Source organism: Dissoconium aciculare (genome assembly GCF_010015565.1).
Source record: "Dissoconium aciculare CBS 342.82 unplaced genomic scaffold K489scaffold_5, whole genome shotgun sequence".
Classification (NCBI taxonomy): domain Eukaryota; kingdom Fungi; phylum Ascomycota; class Dothideomycetes; order Mycosphaerellales; family Dissoconiaceae; genus Dissoconium; species Dissoconium aciculare.
The window spans coordinates 1,294,191-1,308,694 of NW_022984955.1; the positions used below are offsets into that span (position 1 = coordinate 1,294,191).

Below are 14,504 nucleotides of genomic sequence, written 5' to 3' on the forward strand. Positions count from 1 at the left end.
AAGCCCATCCCGAGTAACCTGGCATTGCTGGCGCATCATTGCTCGCTGCTCGACGTGTGTGAGCAAAATGTATAGACAGCATGCTAGATCAAAGAAGGTGAGATTATCGATGAGGGCTGCTTTCGGAATCGCGAGTCTGGCTGTAATAATTGGAACGCGTTGGCGGAGATCGGTGAGAAGACGATTGCACAGAATACTGTAACGTGCCCAGGTGTGCAAGGCGGCAACAGAGCTAGCTGTTCTGTGGGCTTCTTCACGCGTCCATGTAGATAATGACGCGGGGCGGATCCAGCAGGAAGGAGTCACAAGACAGCCAGGCAGGGTGCGAGACGGTATCTGCTTCCTCTTGTCATTATCCGCAGACCTCAAAACACAGGACGCTTGAGGTTGAGCAGTGCAGATCTTCGCGCCTGAACAAGCTTGTGGGCGAAATTACTGTCGAAATGTCGAACGACGCGTCGGCGGACGAGCCCGCCAAGGGAGTGAACCGCGACCGCGTGGAATGCGCCTGTCACTGCGGGTTAGTTTTCACCTTGATGGCGGACCGAGCATCATGCACCGAGCATACAAATAATAATAATAACATCTCGCAGTGCCGTCAAATTCGACTTCGTGGCATCACGACCACCCAACGAGCAAGGCTTCAATGCGACACGATGCAACTGCACGTTTTGCACCAAAACCGCCATGACGGTGTATCATGTGCAAGCGCCCGAAGATGATTTCATATTGAAAAGTCCGAAATCAAAAGACTAAGTTGCACACTACGCGGTAGGGGAGAAGTTCATCAAAAGATATTTCTGCTCGACGTGTGGTGTCCACTGCTGGATGGAAGGCGCCTTTCCCTTGAACGGGAACATGATTCCATTGTTTTCTGTCAACTTGAGCACTGTCGATCAGCCTCAGCCGGGCGTCGACTTGAGTCAAGTCAAGCTCCGCTACTTCAACATGCTCGGCAAAGGCTTCGACAATCCCGATCCAACCCTTCACGACGCTCCTTGCAAGGGCGGGCTTCCGTGAGCATTGCACAACATGAGGCCGACCTAAAAATCTGCAGCGCGGTCTCGATCGGGCATGGTTGGAACCATGTCGACTGTTGTCGGAATGTAGTGACTGAATCTTAGGTGATCCGCTATTGAATAGAATTGAGCGCCAATGAACAATGGAAGGTTTGCACACGACAGTAAATCAATCGAATTGTACACACAAGGCCTACGATCGATTGAGAATGCCTTCATTGTCCGTTTAAAGAGTAATAACAACTTTTCTTGCTGTTTACGGGACTGTCTGCAAGACGCCACGCCACGACGCAGCGTTTCTACGACCGATGCGCCAATAGTTCTGCTGTCAACAACTCGCGACAGATGCCGCGCTACTTAGGTATCTAAAAAAAATGCTGGAAAAGCATTCGCTTCCGGAAGCTATCTAACAATGATGTGAAATCCCGACACAATTCCCTGATCTGTAATTGTTCGATTGCCAGCCGACAAACCCATGAGATGAAAAGAGTGCAAGCACTGCATCTCCCGAACCAGCAATATGACACCATAGATCAATCCCTGCCCTTGCTGCCGTGTCTCATTGAATGAACAAAGTTGTGAAATGGTCTGCTACGCTTTCCGCGCCGATTTCTTTTCCCGCTTCTAGAAGGAGTACAATCGGCGTAAATTCTGCAGTTGTTCGGCTGGCAGAAGCAGCAAGAAGCCCTCGAACCCATCACCAATCATCTGTTTGTATTGCGACAGGATTTGCTCGAAGCCTTGTCTCGGTCCGTCATCCTGCATACCCAACAGGAAAGACTCTGGTGCATTGGCCATCTCGCCAAAGAAGTTGAGTAGATACTTTTCAAGAGCTTGAGGGTTGTCGAGAACGATCTTGACGAAGCCTTTGTATGCATGGCCCTTTTCGTCATTCCACTCCACTTTCTGCATGGCCTGTAAGAATGGTCCTGCGAAATTGGCAAGATGAGGCGCTAGCTGCTGATGGCACCCGAGACCTAGGCGGCCAAGTGCAATTGCAGCATTCTCGGTCAACGATTCTGGAACACTGTCGGTGAACATGATGAAGGCAAGCTTTGACAAAAGACGGTCAGCGTATGGACTCATGCCCTCCTTTTGACGCATGGATATTTCGCCGCAGGACCAACACGCATTGTTAATCACCCGGAATGCGGTCTCAGGTTCTTCCATAGCATGACTGAGGTCAAGTTGCGAGGTGATGAGGGTCATCATGGCAGGGAGGTACTGCTGAAGTTGTGGGAAGATGTATATGGCGCAGTCTCCCAGCAAAGCGTATGCTGATTGCTTGACGTCGTTGCTAGAGTCCTTCATGCAGTACGCAAGCAGTTCAAACATATTTGGCTGAGCTGTGGCCGTCAATTCGGCGCTTTGTGCGCTGTCGAGAGCCTGAACGATGCTGCTCAACAGGTCGAGGCTGGTAACGAGAAAGTCCTTGTCCGGAGATTCCAAGTACTCTTCGGTCTCTGCTGCCATACCATCCTCCAGATTGGTATGCAGAATTTTGATGCATCGTGCAAACAAGGGTGGTGCAAATGGTGCAAATCTTGGTCCTAGAGCAGTCGCAACAAAGGACAAGCACTCGAGTAACGGGAACATCTCTCGAGACTGGTCCTGAACTTTGGCCCAACGTTCGATCAAGGTCGGCATCAGGATATCGACGTTCTCAGGCTGGGATAGCGAAGATGCGGCATGCTCGGCAAGCGTCTGTACACATGCGTAGAGCAAATGTATATTCTTATCCTTGTATTTTTGGAAGCACTTCATGAATTGCTGGATAATGACATTGCAGTATGGAACCAGCGCAGATGTCGCTTGCTCTTCCAGGTTTGCAAATGCGGACGCAGCGGCTTCTTGTACTTTTTTGTTGTTGTCGAGCATACACTTCAGCAAGCCCTCCATCATGGGTTCGAAGAATTGCTGTTTCGAAGCAGCGGGGTCGTGCGCAGCCCAGCCAGAGTATCTGCTCAGGGACCAACATGTCACTTGTCGGACGATAGCATGCTCATCCATTAGCCGATTGAGCATGTACGGGACCAGCTCGGGAAGATGAGGAGTCACATCATCCATACAACCTGGCCCAATAGCACCCAGAGCGAGAACGGCTGCCTCATAGTTGTACCAGTTTGAATCCTCGAGACTCTTGACCAGCCACGGCAGAACCTCCTTGAACACTGCTCCGTGGAAGTAACAAGCCAAACCGTCCAACGTAGCGGCTGAGCATTTTCGCAGATTCCACTCTTCTTCGGGGTCAACTTCGTAATCTTCGTCTTCAATCTCACCCTCGCTGAGATCATCGTCGTCCTCAAAAGCATATCCATTGGCGGCTCCTTGCGCCTCCCCATTTCCTGCTGTCTGCGAGGAGCCAGGGACCGACACATCTACGCGGGACTTCTTGGCAGTGGCAAATTGTGGTTTGATGTCCTGTTCATCGTCTTCAACTTCCGCGTCTTGGACATCATCCTCGAACTGCAAGCGAGCATCCTCATCGTAAATCATGCAGTCGAGCAGCACCGGCACGATCTGAGGTAGATGGGGACCGAGGGCGTCTCTAAGTTTGTTGTTTGAGCCGCTGGCTTCGAAGATGAACTCTGCTGCGTCCAGAGCCAGATCTGAGTTTTCGCCATCTTTTTGCTGTGTGAGTGTGTATTCAATTATACCTTGAACGTGAGGCAACAATATCTCGGGTAGTCCAACAGCCAGCAGTGCAAATGCGCGGCAAACGAATCGTCGGACATTGTCGTCGCCATCGCTGGAGAGGCGAACGATCTCCGGCAGAATGGAATCGATGTTCTCGCGGATCGACAGGGCAACAGGCTCTTTTAAGAACACATTTATGGCGGCAAGTGCTTTTGACCTGACTTTTGCATCATTGTTGCGAGTGAATTCGACGAGCTTGGGCAACAGGAAGGCAAGGGGCCTTTGTGTCTGATACTCTTTGTCCAACGACTTGCGATTATCTTCACAAATCTTGAAAATAGCTCCCATGGCACCATCTCTTGACTCGGGCGAACTTTGGCCGTTCTGGCCCTCGACCATTGCGACAAGGTCAGGGAGAACTTGCGGCCATCCCAGGACCCCACCTTGTCGCACGACCTCCGTGGTGACGTTGCCGACGTAGCTTCGTATCTGGGCATTGGTATCTTGCAGACCAAGTAAGACGTTGGCCTTCAAATATTCTCTGCTGGATTCGGGTATTGATTTGAAGCTGTTCTTGACGTTGTTTTTGAGCATGATCGCCGCAACACTGCGCGCAACGTGATAGGCATCCGGAGTTACCTCGGACGGGGGAGTAGGCGTTATGCAGATATAGACGAGATAATTGTTGATATCGGGCGAGGTTCGTGTTTGGGCTAGCATCTTTTCGCAACATCAGCAATGCGAAGCGGACGGAATCCTTCCCAGACTTACCTGTTCCGCAGTCTTCTGCGTCGCGACACTCCCACTTAATGAATCACGCAAATACTGTGTCAACTGACCCAGGTTCTCAGACCGAGGTTGCCACGCCATGATTGCGATTGTTGAATGGATCTGGGGATCTTGAAAACTCGCTGCGATGAAGCAACGAAAACTTTCCAAAGCTAATTGAAAGCACAATAGGATTTAAATGCCGAGCACAATGCGGACACGCCACAAGCTAGGTGCAGGCCGACTGAGAAATTGCTGCAGCGAATGATCCTCGACAAATGTATCGCGGTGGAAGTCCAGTTCGATGGTGTCGCTTGTTGTGTGAGCCCACATACAGCTCAATTCACCCTCATGGTGGGATGACGAATGTTGCTTTGAGCCCCTCCAAACGTTGAAAGGTTCGGAGACCGTCCTGAGGTTGCGAATGCAGATGGTATACGGGACTGTTGGTATGTGCGGTTTCCCGAGTGTGATCGAGAATTTCCAGACTGTAGTCCGACAGGGCAACTCGAAGTGCTGTTGAAGATAATCAGGTAGAGTGCTATACCTCGCTCTTTGATAAGTGCAGGTGGGCATCGGCGAGCCATCAGTTGGAAAAAAGTCCTCTAGCATGGTGGGGACGACTCCCGCTGCCGCTCACAGACCAACCGGCTTAAATCCGCGCTGAGTGAAGTTCGCTGCTCCACAATCTTAGAAAGAAGGGTCCAACTGACAACTTTGGCTTGTTCCCAGGTTCCAAGTTTGTCTGCAGTACCGTGTGGCCCGATTAGTTGCAACAACGACATAGTCCGGCATTGTGTGTAATGAATCCTTCACAAGGGAATAACTACCTAAATACGCTCCATTACATGTTTCCATGCATTCCCTCGTGGTCGGACAACCCGGGGATTTTAAATGATAGGATGAGCCCTTGACCACGGTCTCTCTGGGCCCATGGTGCGAAAAGCATTACACTCCGCGAACGGCTCAGTCCATCGTCCGACCGCAACGGATAGAGTCAATTGCTTAATTAATGATGTCAAATTTGTTCGATCCGACTTCGAATTTGGCTGCCAGTGCGAGATGCGCCTCTTCGCGACACCTTCGCTGCGGAGTTCCAGGTTCTCTTCACACACAATGTGGAGGCACCCTGTCAAGCGGATAGCGCAGGCAGTGACGGCCCGCCCCTGACCGAGACGCGCCCTGCTCGCGCTCCGAGCCTCGATGATGCTTATTTGATTAGAGAGCTTTGTCAGAATTTATACTTCCGGTCATCAATGAACATTCAGGAATGAGTGACGGGCGCTGAATTCAGGATTGCGACACACTCTTCCATGTGAAAACGATTTTTGCATCATCATTCCATTGCTCTCATTTGTTTTTCATTAGATTGGTGCGACCTCGAATTGGCAAAATGTTCCGTCCTGCGTTGAGGATCGCTGCCTCTGGCCGACAGGCGTCCGCTCTTCCACATCTAGGGAAACGCTTTGCGAGCACAAGGTCGTCTCGGCCATCAACATTCAAGGGCACAATTCTTCGATGGGGACTCGCGGGAGCTATCGTGTACTATTACAACACTTCGGCCATATTTGCGGATGATGCTCAATGTGGGAAACAAAAAAATGTTCGTGCGCCCGACTCGAACTAATTCGCCTTGCAGATGTTTCATATACGCAGCCCGAAGCTAAAGTCGAGAGCGAGAGCTACTCAACAATAGATGCGATAGCAGAACAGCGACGCGCTCAATCGCGATCGCGAGACACCGACTCGCCGAAGAATGCCACATCTAGCCCGATCGCCACGCCAGACGCGGAGCCCGCAGCAGTTGGGAGCCCGGGAGAGCTCGAACAGGAAGCTGAGCAACAGGGCGCATTCAATGAAGAGACAGGGGAGATTAACTGGGACTGTCCGTGTCTTGGGGGAATGGCCCATGGTGTCTGTGGCGAACAATTCCGAGCCGCTTTCAGTTGTTTTGTCTATTCAAAGGAGGAGCCTAAAGGAGTGGACTGCATCGAGAACTTCAAGGCCATGCAGAACTGTTTCCGGGAACATCCTGATATTTACGGAGCCGAGCTCGAAGACGAAGACGTTGCACTCCCAGAGGAGGGTGAGGGTGCCGGAGCACACGCGCTGGAGGGCTCAGTAGAGCCAGCGAAGAATGCCGCGAGCGAGGGCTCAAGGTCAGATCGTGAGCAGGCTAGGAATGATGTTCAGAGCGCTCCCGCGCCAACAACAGGTGCGCGGCCTTGAGGATGAGGGAAGTGCACGCCAGTACCTCCCCGAGACGATTAGAATGTAACATATATGTACCACACACCCATGATACAGAAAAATGCGCCCTACTCCTTCCTTAAAACTTTCCAACTTGCGTCGGGCGCGATTGTTCAATGCAGCATTTCATACGCAGCAAATAACACAATCACATGTGGTCCTAACAACGTCACAGGCCGGATGGGTCATGGAGATGACGCGATTTCGCAACACTGTTTCAGAGTGTGACACGTAGCTTCTGGGGGTACAGTTCGCATTTGTGAGGCGTCGTCAACAATTTGACCTTGAGAGTCGTCTCAGCGAATAACAGGACGATAGAAGACAACCACTATCGGTCTGTTGCAGCGGTGTCGCGTGAGATATAATTCATATCTAGTCACCGCTGCGGGCACGCTGGCGGCAACTGTCCAAGTGTGTTGCCTGCGCTGCAGGCAGGCGGGCCGTGTTGCGGCGTCAATTCTGACATCGCTACCTGCGGAGGTGACACATCTAATATACAACCTATCCTTCTTAGCTATTGCACAACACACTCATCTTCCTCACCACGTTCGCCCAATATGTCGCGGGCAATGGCGAGCGCGACCAAGTCGCAACCACAAATGCCGACCTCGAAAGACGACATTGACGGCACATGGAACTTCCTGGAATGGGGTGTCGAACGCCTCATGTTCAGTCTCAGCGATGGCCTGGACATGAAGACATATATGTCCCTTTACACGACGATTCACAACTTCTGTACAGCCCAAAAGGCTGTGAGCGCACAAACGAACAATCTGAACTCCAATCATCGAGGAGCGCACCTGCTAGGCGAGGACCTCTACCACCGGCTGAATGACTATCTACGGCGCCACTTGAAAGTCGTGCACGCCGAGATGGTCAAGCACGCAGACGAAGCTTTGTTGACGTTCTACATTAAAGAGTGGAAGCGTTACACACAGGCTGGCATATATGACAACCACCTTTTCAAATACCTCAATCGTCACTGGGTCAAGCGCGAGATGGATGAGGGCAAAAAGGATATCTTTGATATCTACACGCTACATCTTGTTCGCTGGAAAGAGGACATGTTCGGAAGCACGCAAAATGCAGTCATGGACGCTGTCCTGCGGCTAGTGGAAAAGCAGCGGAATGGTGAGACCATCGAGCAATCAAAGATCAAGGATGTGGTTCAGTCCTTCGTTTCACTCGGCATCGACGAATCAGACAGCACCAAGACTACGATCGACGTCTACAAGCAGTTCTTTGAAGCGCCATATCTTCTTGCCACGTCTGCGTACTACGAGAGGGAGTCACAGCAGTTCCTGGCAGAGAATTCAGTGGTGGACTACATGAAGAAAGCAGAAAGGAGACTCGAGGAGGAGAAAGAGCGTGTGCCTTTGTTTCTGTTGAATGAGATCATGGCGCCTTTGATGAAGTGTTGTGAGACCGCACTGATCGCCAAGCATGCTGGAACGCTTCGCGACGAATTCCAGATTCTGCTCAATAACGACAGAGAAGAGGACATGGCTCGCATGTATAAATTGCTGGCGCGTATTCCTGAAGGTCTCGAACCACTTCGGATTCGCTTCGAGAATCACGTGCGACAAGCCGGTCTGCTGGCCGTGGAGAAGATTGCTGATCAGGGTGACAACCTCGATCCGAAGGCATACATTGACGCATTGCTCGAGGTGCACACTCATTACTCTGCATTGGTACAGACTGCGTTTACCGGCGAGTCCGAATTTGTGCGCTCGCTAGACAATGCTTGCCGGGAGTATGTGAACCGCAACAAGGTGTGCGCCAAAAGCTCCAATCGGTCGCCGGAGCTGTTAGCAAAGCACGCGGACAACGTTCTGAAGCGTTCAACCAAGGCCAATGAGGAGGATGACATGGAGCTCATGCTCAATCAGGTCATGACTATCTTCAAGTACATTGAGGACAAGGACGTCTTCCAAAAGTTCTATTCCAAGACACTTGCCAAACGATTGGTGAACGGTACATCTGCGAGCCCAGATGCAGAGACATCCATGATCGCAAAGCTGAAAGACGCATCCGGCTTCGAGTACACGAACAAATTGCAGCGGATGTTCCAAGACATGCAAACATCAAAAGACCTCAATTCGGCCTATGAGCTGTGGCGCGCGCAGAACATTGATGGCGAAGATCGCAAGGAGGAAGTGGACGCCAATTATCAAATCCTAGGGACTGGATTTTGGCCTCTGCAGGCCCCCACTACTCGATTCGCTCCCCCGGAAGTCATCGTCAAAACCTACGAGCGATTCTCAGCATTTTACAACAACAAGCATGGTGGTCGCAAGCTGACCTGGTTGTGGCATTTATGTAAAGGCGAAATTCGCGCCAATTACGTCAAAATGAACAAGGTCCCTTATACCTTCATGGTGTCGACATATCAGATGGCCATTCTCCTTATGTTCAATGAAAAGGATGTCGTCAGCTATGACGATATGGTGAGCCTGACCTCCTTGTCAAGGGACACGCTCGATCCATCGATCGGCATCATGCTGAAGGCAAAGGTGCTCATCGCCAATCCAGAAGGTGGTGCTCCGCAGCTTGGGACGACATACAGTCTCAATCACGGCTTCAGAAACAAAAAAATCAAGGTCAACCTGAACATTGCCATCAAGGCTGAGCAAAAGCAGGAGGCCGAAGACACGCACAAAACCATCGAAGAAGACCGCAAAATGCTTATGCAAGTGAGTACAAACTTCTGCAACGGAATTTATTTACTCGAGCTGACCATCATCTAGTCTGCGATCGTGCGCATCATGAAATCACGCAAACAGGCTAAACATGCACAGCTCGTATCTGAAACCATCGCCCAGATCAAAAATCGGTTCACACCCAAGGTCTCCGACATCAAAAAGTGCATTGACATCCTCTTAGAGAAGGAGTATCTTGAGCGCTTGGAGGGCGACGAGCTCGGCTATCTTGCATGATTTTTTGCTCACCAGACAATTTTTGCGGCGTCAGGGGCAAGACAGGGTTTGGCGTGATTTAACGGTGAGCATGGGATATGATGGCTGCTTTTCACGGATCGGTTCGCGGCAGCTCGATCATTGGCATGGCGAAGGCGTTCTATTTTTACAGGTTGGCGACGATGGGCCGAAAACATGGGCTGGTTGCCCCACGATCATGTTGCACGAATTCGTTCGCTCTGTTGCGAGCGAAATATTAGATGTCCCCACAGAGCTTATTCCCCTCGTCTCCGTTTCTGTCCAAGTATAGTTGTGCATGCTATCTTCCCGAGACTGGCTACGCACGCCATAGTGTATACTCAACCTGCGTGGCAAAACTTCGTCAAGGTTCTGTTGCCAGATATGCCGTAACGATTACATACGATCAGCGGTGCACGTGATCGAAAGCGTGCAAGCCCGAGAATTGGATGACATCTCAAAATAAGTCCACATTATCCCTATAGATCACTCAACTCTGCTGCATTGTTGTTTATTCATCATTGCAATTATGTCCAGGCTTGCTCGTGTTTAACGCTCTTCGTATCAGCGCTGAAACATGTCGTCCAAAGCGCCGCTCGTCGACCGGGCAGAGGTCAAATCTGCCTCCTTACACAATGCACGACCTCTGATCCTCCACACATACGTCTGGCCTTTTGTCATCATCTGGCCCATATTTTTCAGCTTCTACCTGTCGCCCACAAGCTACAAGAAGTACATCAACGGCCAGGAGTGGACTTTTGTCTATTCTGGTAGTATTGTCACCCTGCAAAGTCTGATTTGGCTGTCGACCTTCTGGAACGTTAACCTACGCGCCTGGTTCACCTCGACTACTGCGAGGGATGTTCGCAATGCCGGCCTCATCAAGGTCATCCCGGGTGCAAATGCGGGATCTAGCGAGATTTGTCAGATTAAGAGAGAAGTCACAGGCGGGAAAGAGAGCGTATCATTCTTGTTCCAGAAGAGAAAGTTCTTGTACGACGAGGCGAAGGGCTCCTTTGCGCCTCTCATCTACAACGTGGACCGCGAGCCGAAGCCTTTAATTGAGTCGTTTCAGAGCTCAAGGGGATTAGAGAAGAAGGTGGAGATCGATCGACTCAAACAGTACTACGGATTGAACATCTTCGATATCCCTGTTCCTACATTCACCGAGCTTTTCAAGGAGCACGCTGTAGCGCCATTCTTCGTCTTTCAGATCTTCTGCGTCGGTCTCTGGATGCTGGACGAGTACTGGTACTACTCGCTTTTCACTGGCTTCATGCTGATCATGTTTGAATCCACCGTGGTGTGGCAGCGCCAGAGGACACTAACTGAGTTCCGCGGTATGAGCATCAAACCCTACGACATGTGGGTATACCGAGAGAAGAGATGGACAGAATTGCGTAGCGATGAATTACTTCCAGGCGATCTGGTATCTGTCGGCCGAACAAAGGAAGATAGCGGTGTTGCTTGCGACATGCTTTTGGTCGAGGGCACGGCTATCGTCAACGAAGCGATGCTTTCGGGCGAGAGCACTCCCGTGCTCAAGGACTCCATCCAGTTGCGACCCCGCAACGCACATCTTGAACCTGAAGGACTGGACAAAAACGCTTTCCTTTGGGGCGGGACAAAGGTCCTGCAGGTACAACACGCAACCGGAACGGAAAACTCGTCAGAACCAGCTCCACAGGTCGCGTTGGGTATCCCTTCGGCGCCAGACAACGGTGCTCTCGCGATTGTGATCAAGACCGGATTCGAGACCAATCAAGGCGCTCTTGTACGCACTATGATCTATTCGACTGAGCGCGTGAGCGCCAACAACGTTGAGGCTTTGCTGTTCATTCTCTTCCTCTGTATCTTCGCAATCGCTGCCTCTTGGTATGTCTGGGAGGAAGGAGTGAAGCAGGACCGCAAGCGATCGAAGCTACTTCTCGATTGCGTGCTCATCATCACATCCGTTGTGCCACCGGAACTCCCGATGGAACTGAGCCTTGCCGTCAACACCAGTCTTGCTGCCTTGAGCAAATATGCGATTTTCTGCACTGAGCCCTTCCGAATTCCGTTCGCTGGTCGCGTGGACATTGCCTGTTTCGACAAGACTGGTACGCTGACTGGCGAGGACCTCGTCGTTGATGGCATCGCTGGTCTGTCCCTCGGCAAATCTGGAGCCCGTGCCGAGGAGGACGGAGCACAAAGTCAGCTTACGAAAGCCTCCGAGACCGGCCTCTACACTGCTCTGACTCTGGCGACGGCACACGCTCTCGTGAAGTTAGAGGACGGCGACGTGGTCGGAGAACCCATGGAGAAGGCTACTCTGGAGGCACTCGGCTGGGCGCTCGGTAAGAATGACACTCTGTCTTCTAAAGCCGGAGCTGTGGCAAAGGGCGGTCCACTGGACATTGTTCAAATCAAACGCCGATTCCAGTTCTCTTCGGCGTTGAAGAGGCAAAGTTCCGTCGCCACTGCTGTCACCACTGATCGCGAAACTGGCAAGAAAGCCAAGGGCACATTTGTCGGCGCCAAAGGAGCACCAGAGACCATTCGCAACATGCTTACCGACGTGCCACCTAAATACGAGGAGACATACAAGTATTTCAGCCGCAATGGCGCCCGTGTCTTAGCTCTCGGATACAAGCATCTTTCGACCAACGATGAGTTGTCCCAGAAGCGGATCAACGACCTCACGCGCGAGGAAGTCGAATGCGATCTGATCTTCGCAGGTTTCCTCATTCTACAGTGTCCGCTTAAGGATGATGCTATCAAAGCAGTCCGCATGTTGAACGAGAGCAGCCATCGATGTGTCATGATCACTGGTGACAACCCTCTCACAGCTGTCCACGTCGCTCGCCGGGTAGAAATCGTTGATCGAGATGTACTTATCCTCGATGCGCCAGAGAACGACGATAGTGGCGAGAAGCTGGTTTGGCGGAGCGTGGATGATAAGATTAACATACCGGTTGACCCTACTAAAGCCCTTGACGCTAACATCCTTGCGGAGAAGGACCTGTGCGTTACAGGCTATGGACTCGCAAAGTTCAAGAATCAGGCCGCTCTGCCTTCGCTCCTTCGCCACACCTGGGTCTACGCTCGTGTGTCACCCAAGCAAAAGGAAGAAATCCTTGTCGGTCTCAAAGATCAAGGTTATACCACCCTCATGGCCGGAGACGGTACCAACGATGTCGGTGCTTTGAAGCAAGCCCATGTTGGTGTTGCACTGCTCAATGGTAGCAAGGAAGACATGGACAAAATTGCCAAGCATTTCCGCGAGACCAGGCTGAAGGAAATTTACGAGAAGCAGTGTGAGATGATGAAGCGATTCAACCAACCAACGCCGCCGGTACCTGCTCAGATCGCGCACCTCTTCCCAGCGGGACCGACAAACCCGCACTACGAGAAAGCCATGGAACGAGAGGGCCAATTGAAAGCTCAGGCAGGCCAAGCCGACGGTGCAACGCCCAGTGCTGCCCTCGTGGTCAAGGAAACCTCATCTAACCAGGATGCCGCCGTGAAATCTCCTCAGGATCAGCGCAAGGAAAAGGCTCAGAACGCAGCAGCTGCAATGGCAGAGAAATTGTCCATGTCAATGCTGGAGGAGCAATTGAATGATGACGAGCCACCGAGTATCAAGCTCGGCGACGCGTCAGTCGCTGCACCTTTCACAAGCAAACTTGCCAACGTCATCGCTATTCCTAACATCATCCGCCAAGGAAGATGCACACTCGTTGCCACCATTCAGATGTACAAGATCCTGGCATTGAATTGCTTGATCAGTGCCTACAGTCTAAGTGTTCTATATCTGGACGGAATCAAATTCGGTGATGGACAAGTGACAATCAGTGGAATGCTTATGAGCGTTTGTTTCCTGAGCATTTCCCGTGCTAAGGTATGATCGATACTTCGTTTGTAACCCCGATTAAAATTGCTAACAGTTCATGCAGTCCGTCGAGCAACTTTCCAAGGAACGCCCCCAAAACAATATCTGGAATTGGTACATCATCCCATCTGTGCTGGGTCAATTTGCCGTCCATATCGCCACTCTCGTGTATATCTCCAACTTTGTGCACAAGTTCGAACCGCGAAAAGACCGGTCTTTGATCAATCTTGAGGGAGAGTTCGAGCCGTCTCTGCTGAACTCCGCCATCTACCTTCTCCAGCTCATCCAACAGATTTCCACTTTTGCAATCAACTACCAGGGTCGACCTTTCCGCGAATCTATCAAGGAGAACAAAGGAATGTATTGGGGAATCGTGCTGGTCACCAGCGTAGCTTTCTCTTGCGCCACCGAGTTCATTCCCGAGATCAACGAGCGACTCAAGCTTGTCCCCTTCACCACCGAATTCAAGATCACAATGACCATCGTCATGATTCTGGACTATGCTGGCTGCTGGGTTATTGAAAAGACCCTCAAGACCCTATTTTCGGACTTCAAACCTAAGGATATCGCCGTCCGTCGACCGGATCAGCTCATTCGGGAGGCGCGCAGATTGAAAGAAGAGAATGAAAAGGCCGAGGCTGAAAAGGCAGCCAAGGGAGTCAAGGCCGTGAAAGTTTAATTTCGAAACTATAGATTTCTGCCTGTAATAACAATTAGATCTGGTCGGTACTACTATTTTGACCGTAGCCTTCCAATTCTCATAAAATTGAATCAAATAGCAAATATCAAATGTGAATGAAGGCTTCGTCTAAACTTCGTCGAAATGCGGCAGAGAATGACAATAGCATCTTCCGGCTGGGCATTTTCACCGACTTATTATAGAGCTCCGTGTGAAGCAGTTCAGGTTTTTCAAATGTCCTGGCCTTCTTGGGCTGAAAGTCAGTCTCAATGAGCATGACTTATTGAACTGTGAGATTATCGACAACTATCTAGGCACAGGTTCGCCTGCATGACGGTTACAGTGGT

General features: G+C 51.0%; 5 protein-coding genes across 5 annotated transcripts; 4 read left to right on the plus strand and 1 right to left on the minus strand.

The window, feature by feature from the left end:
• Positions 1-67: 67 nt before the first annotated feature.
• Positions 68-1,020, plus strand: K489DRAFT_401008 (uncharacterized protein; the record flags this gene model as incomplete). The annotated part of the gene is made up of 4 exons (XM_033607011.1): positions 68-97; positions 212-322; positions 363-693; positions 776-1,020. The coding sequence occupies 4 exons, from the start codon at positions 68-70 to the stop codon at positions 1,018-1,020; spliced, it is 717 nt and encodes a 238-aa protein (XP_033460766.1).
• Positions 1,021-1,643: 623 nt separating this feature from the next.
• Positions 1,644-4,526, minus strand: K489DRAFT_317861 (ARM repeat-containing protein; the record flags this gene model as incomplete). Its single annotated transcript, XM_033601269.1, has 2 exons — positions 1,644-4,376; positions 4,428-4,526. The coding sequence occupies 2 exons, from the start codon at positions 4,524-4,526 to the stop codon at positions 1,644-1,646; spliced, it is 2,832 nt and encodes a 943-aa protein (XP_033460767.1).
• Positions 4,527-5,679: 1,153 nt separating this feature from the next.
• Positions 5,680-6,743, plus strand: K489DRAFT_379723 (mitochondrial intermembrane space import and assembly protein 40). Its single transcript, XM_033604723.1, has 2 exons — positions 5,680-6,010; positions 6,064-6,743. Exons 1-2 carry the CDS (start codon positions 5,818-5,820, stop codon positions 6,651-6,653), a joined length of 783 nt encoding a protein of 260 aa, XP_033460768.1. The 5' UTR covers positions 5,680-5,817; the 3' UTR covers positions 6,654-6,743.
• Positions 6,744-7,243: 500 nt separating this feature from the next.
• On the plus strand, positions 7,244-9,610 carry K489DRAFT_317442 (Cullin-domain-containing protein; the record flags this gene model as incomplete). The annotated part of the gene is made up of 2 exons (XM_033601239.1): positions 7,244-9,367; positions 9,422-9,610. The coding sequence occupies 2 exons, from the start codon at positions 7,244-7,246 to the stop codon at positions 9,608-9,610; spliced, it is 2,313 nt and encodes a 770-aa protein (XP_033460769.1).
• A 316-nt stretch (positions 9,611-9,926) lies between these two features.
• K489DRAFT_205978 (uncharacterized protein) lies at positions 9,927-14,203 on the plus strand. Its single transcript, XM_033599619.1, has 2 exons — positions 9,927-13,487; positions 13,543-14,203. Exons 1-2 carry the CDS (start codon positions 10,185-10,187, stop codon positions 14,155-14,157), a joined length of 3,918 nt encoding a protein of 1,305 aa, XP_033460770.1. The 5' UTR covers positions 9,927-10,184; the 3' UTR covers positions 14,158-14,203.
• Positions 14,204-14,504: the final 301 nt, after the last annotated feature.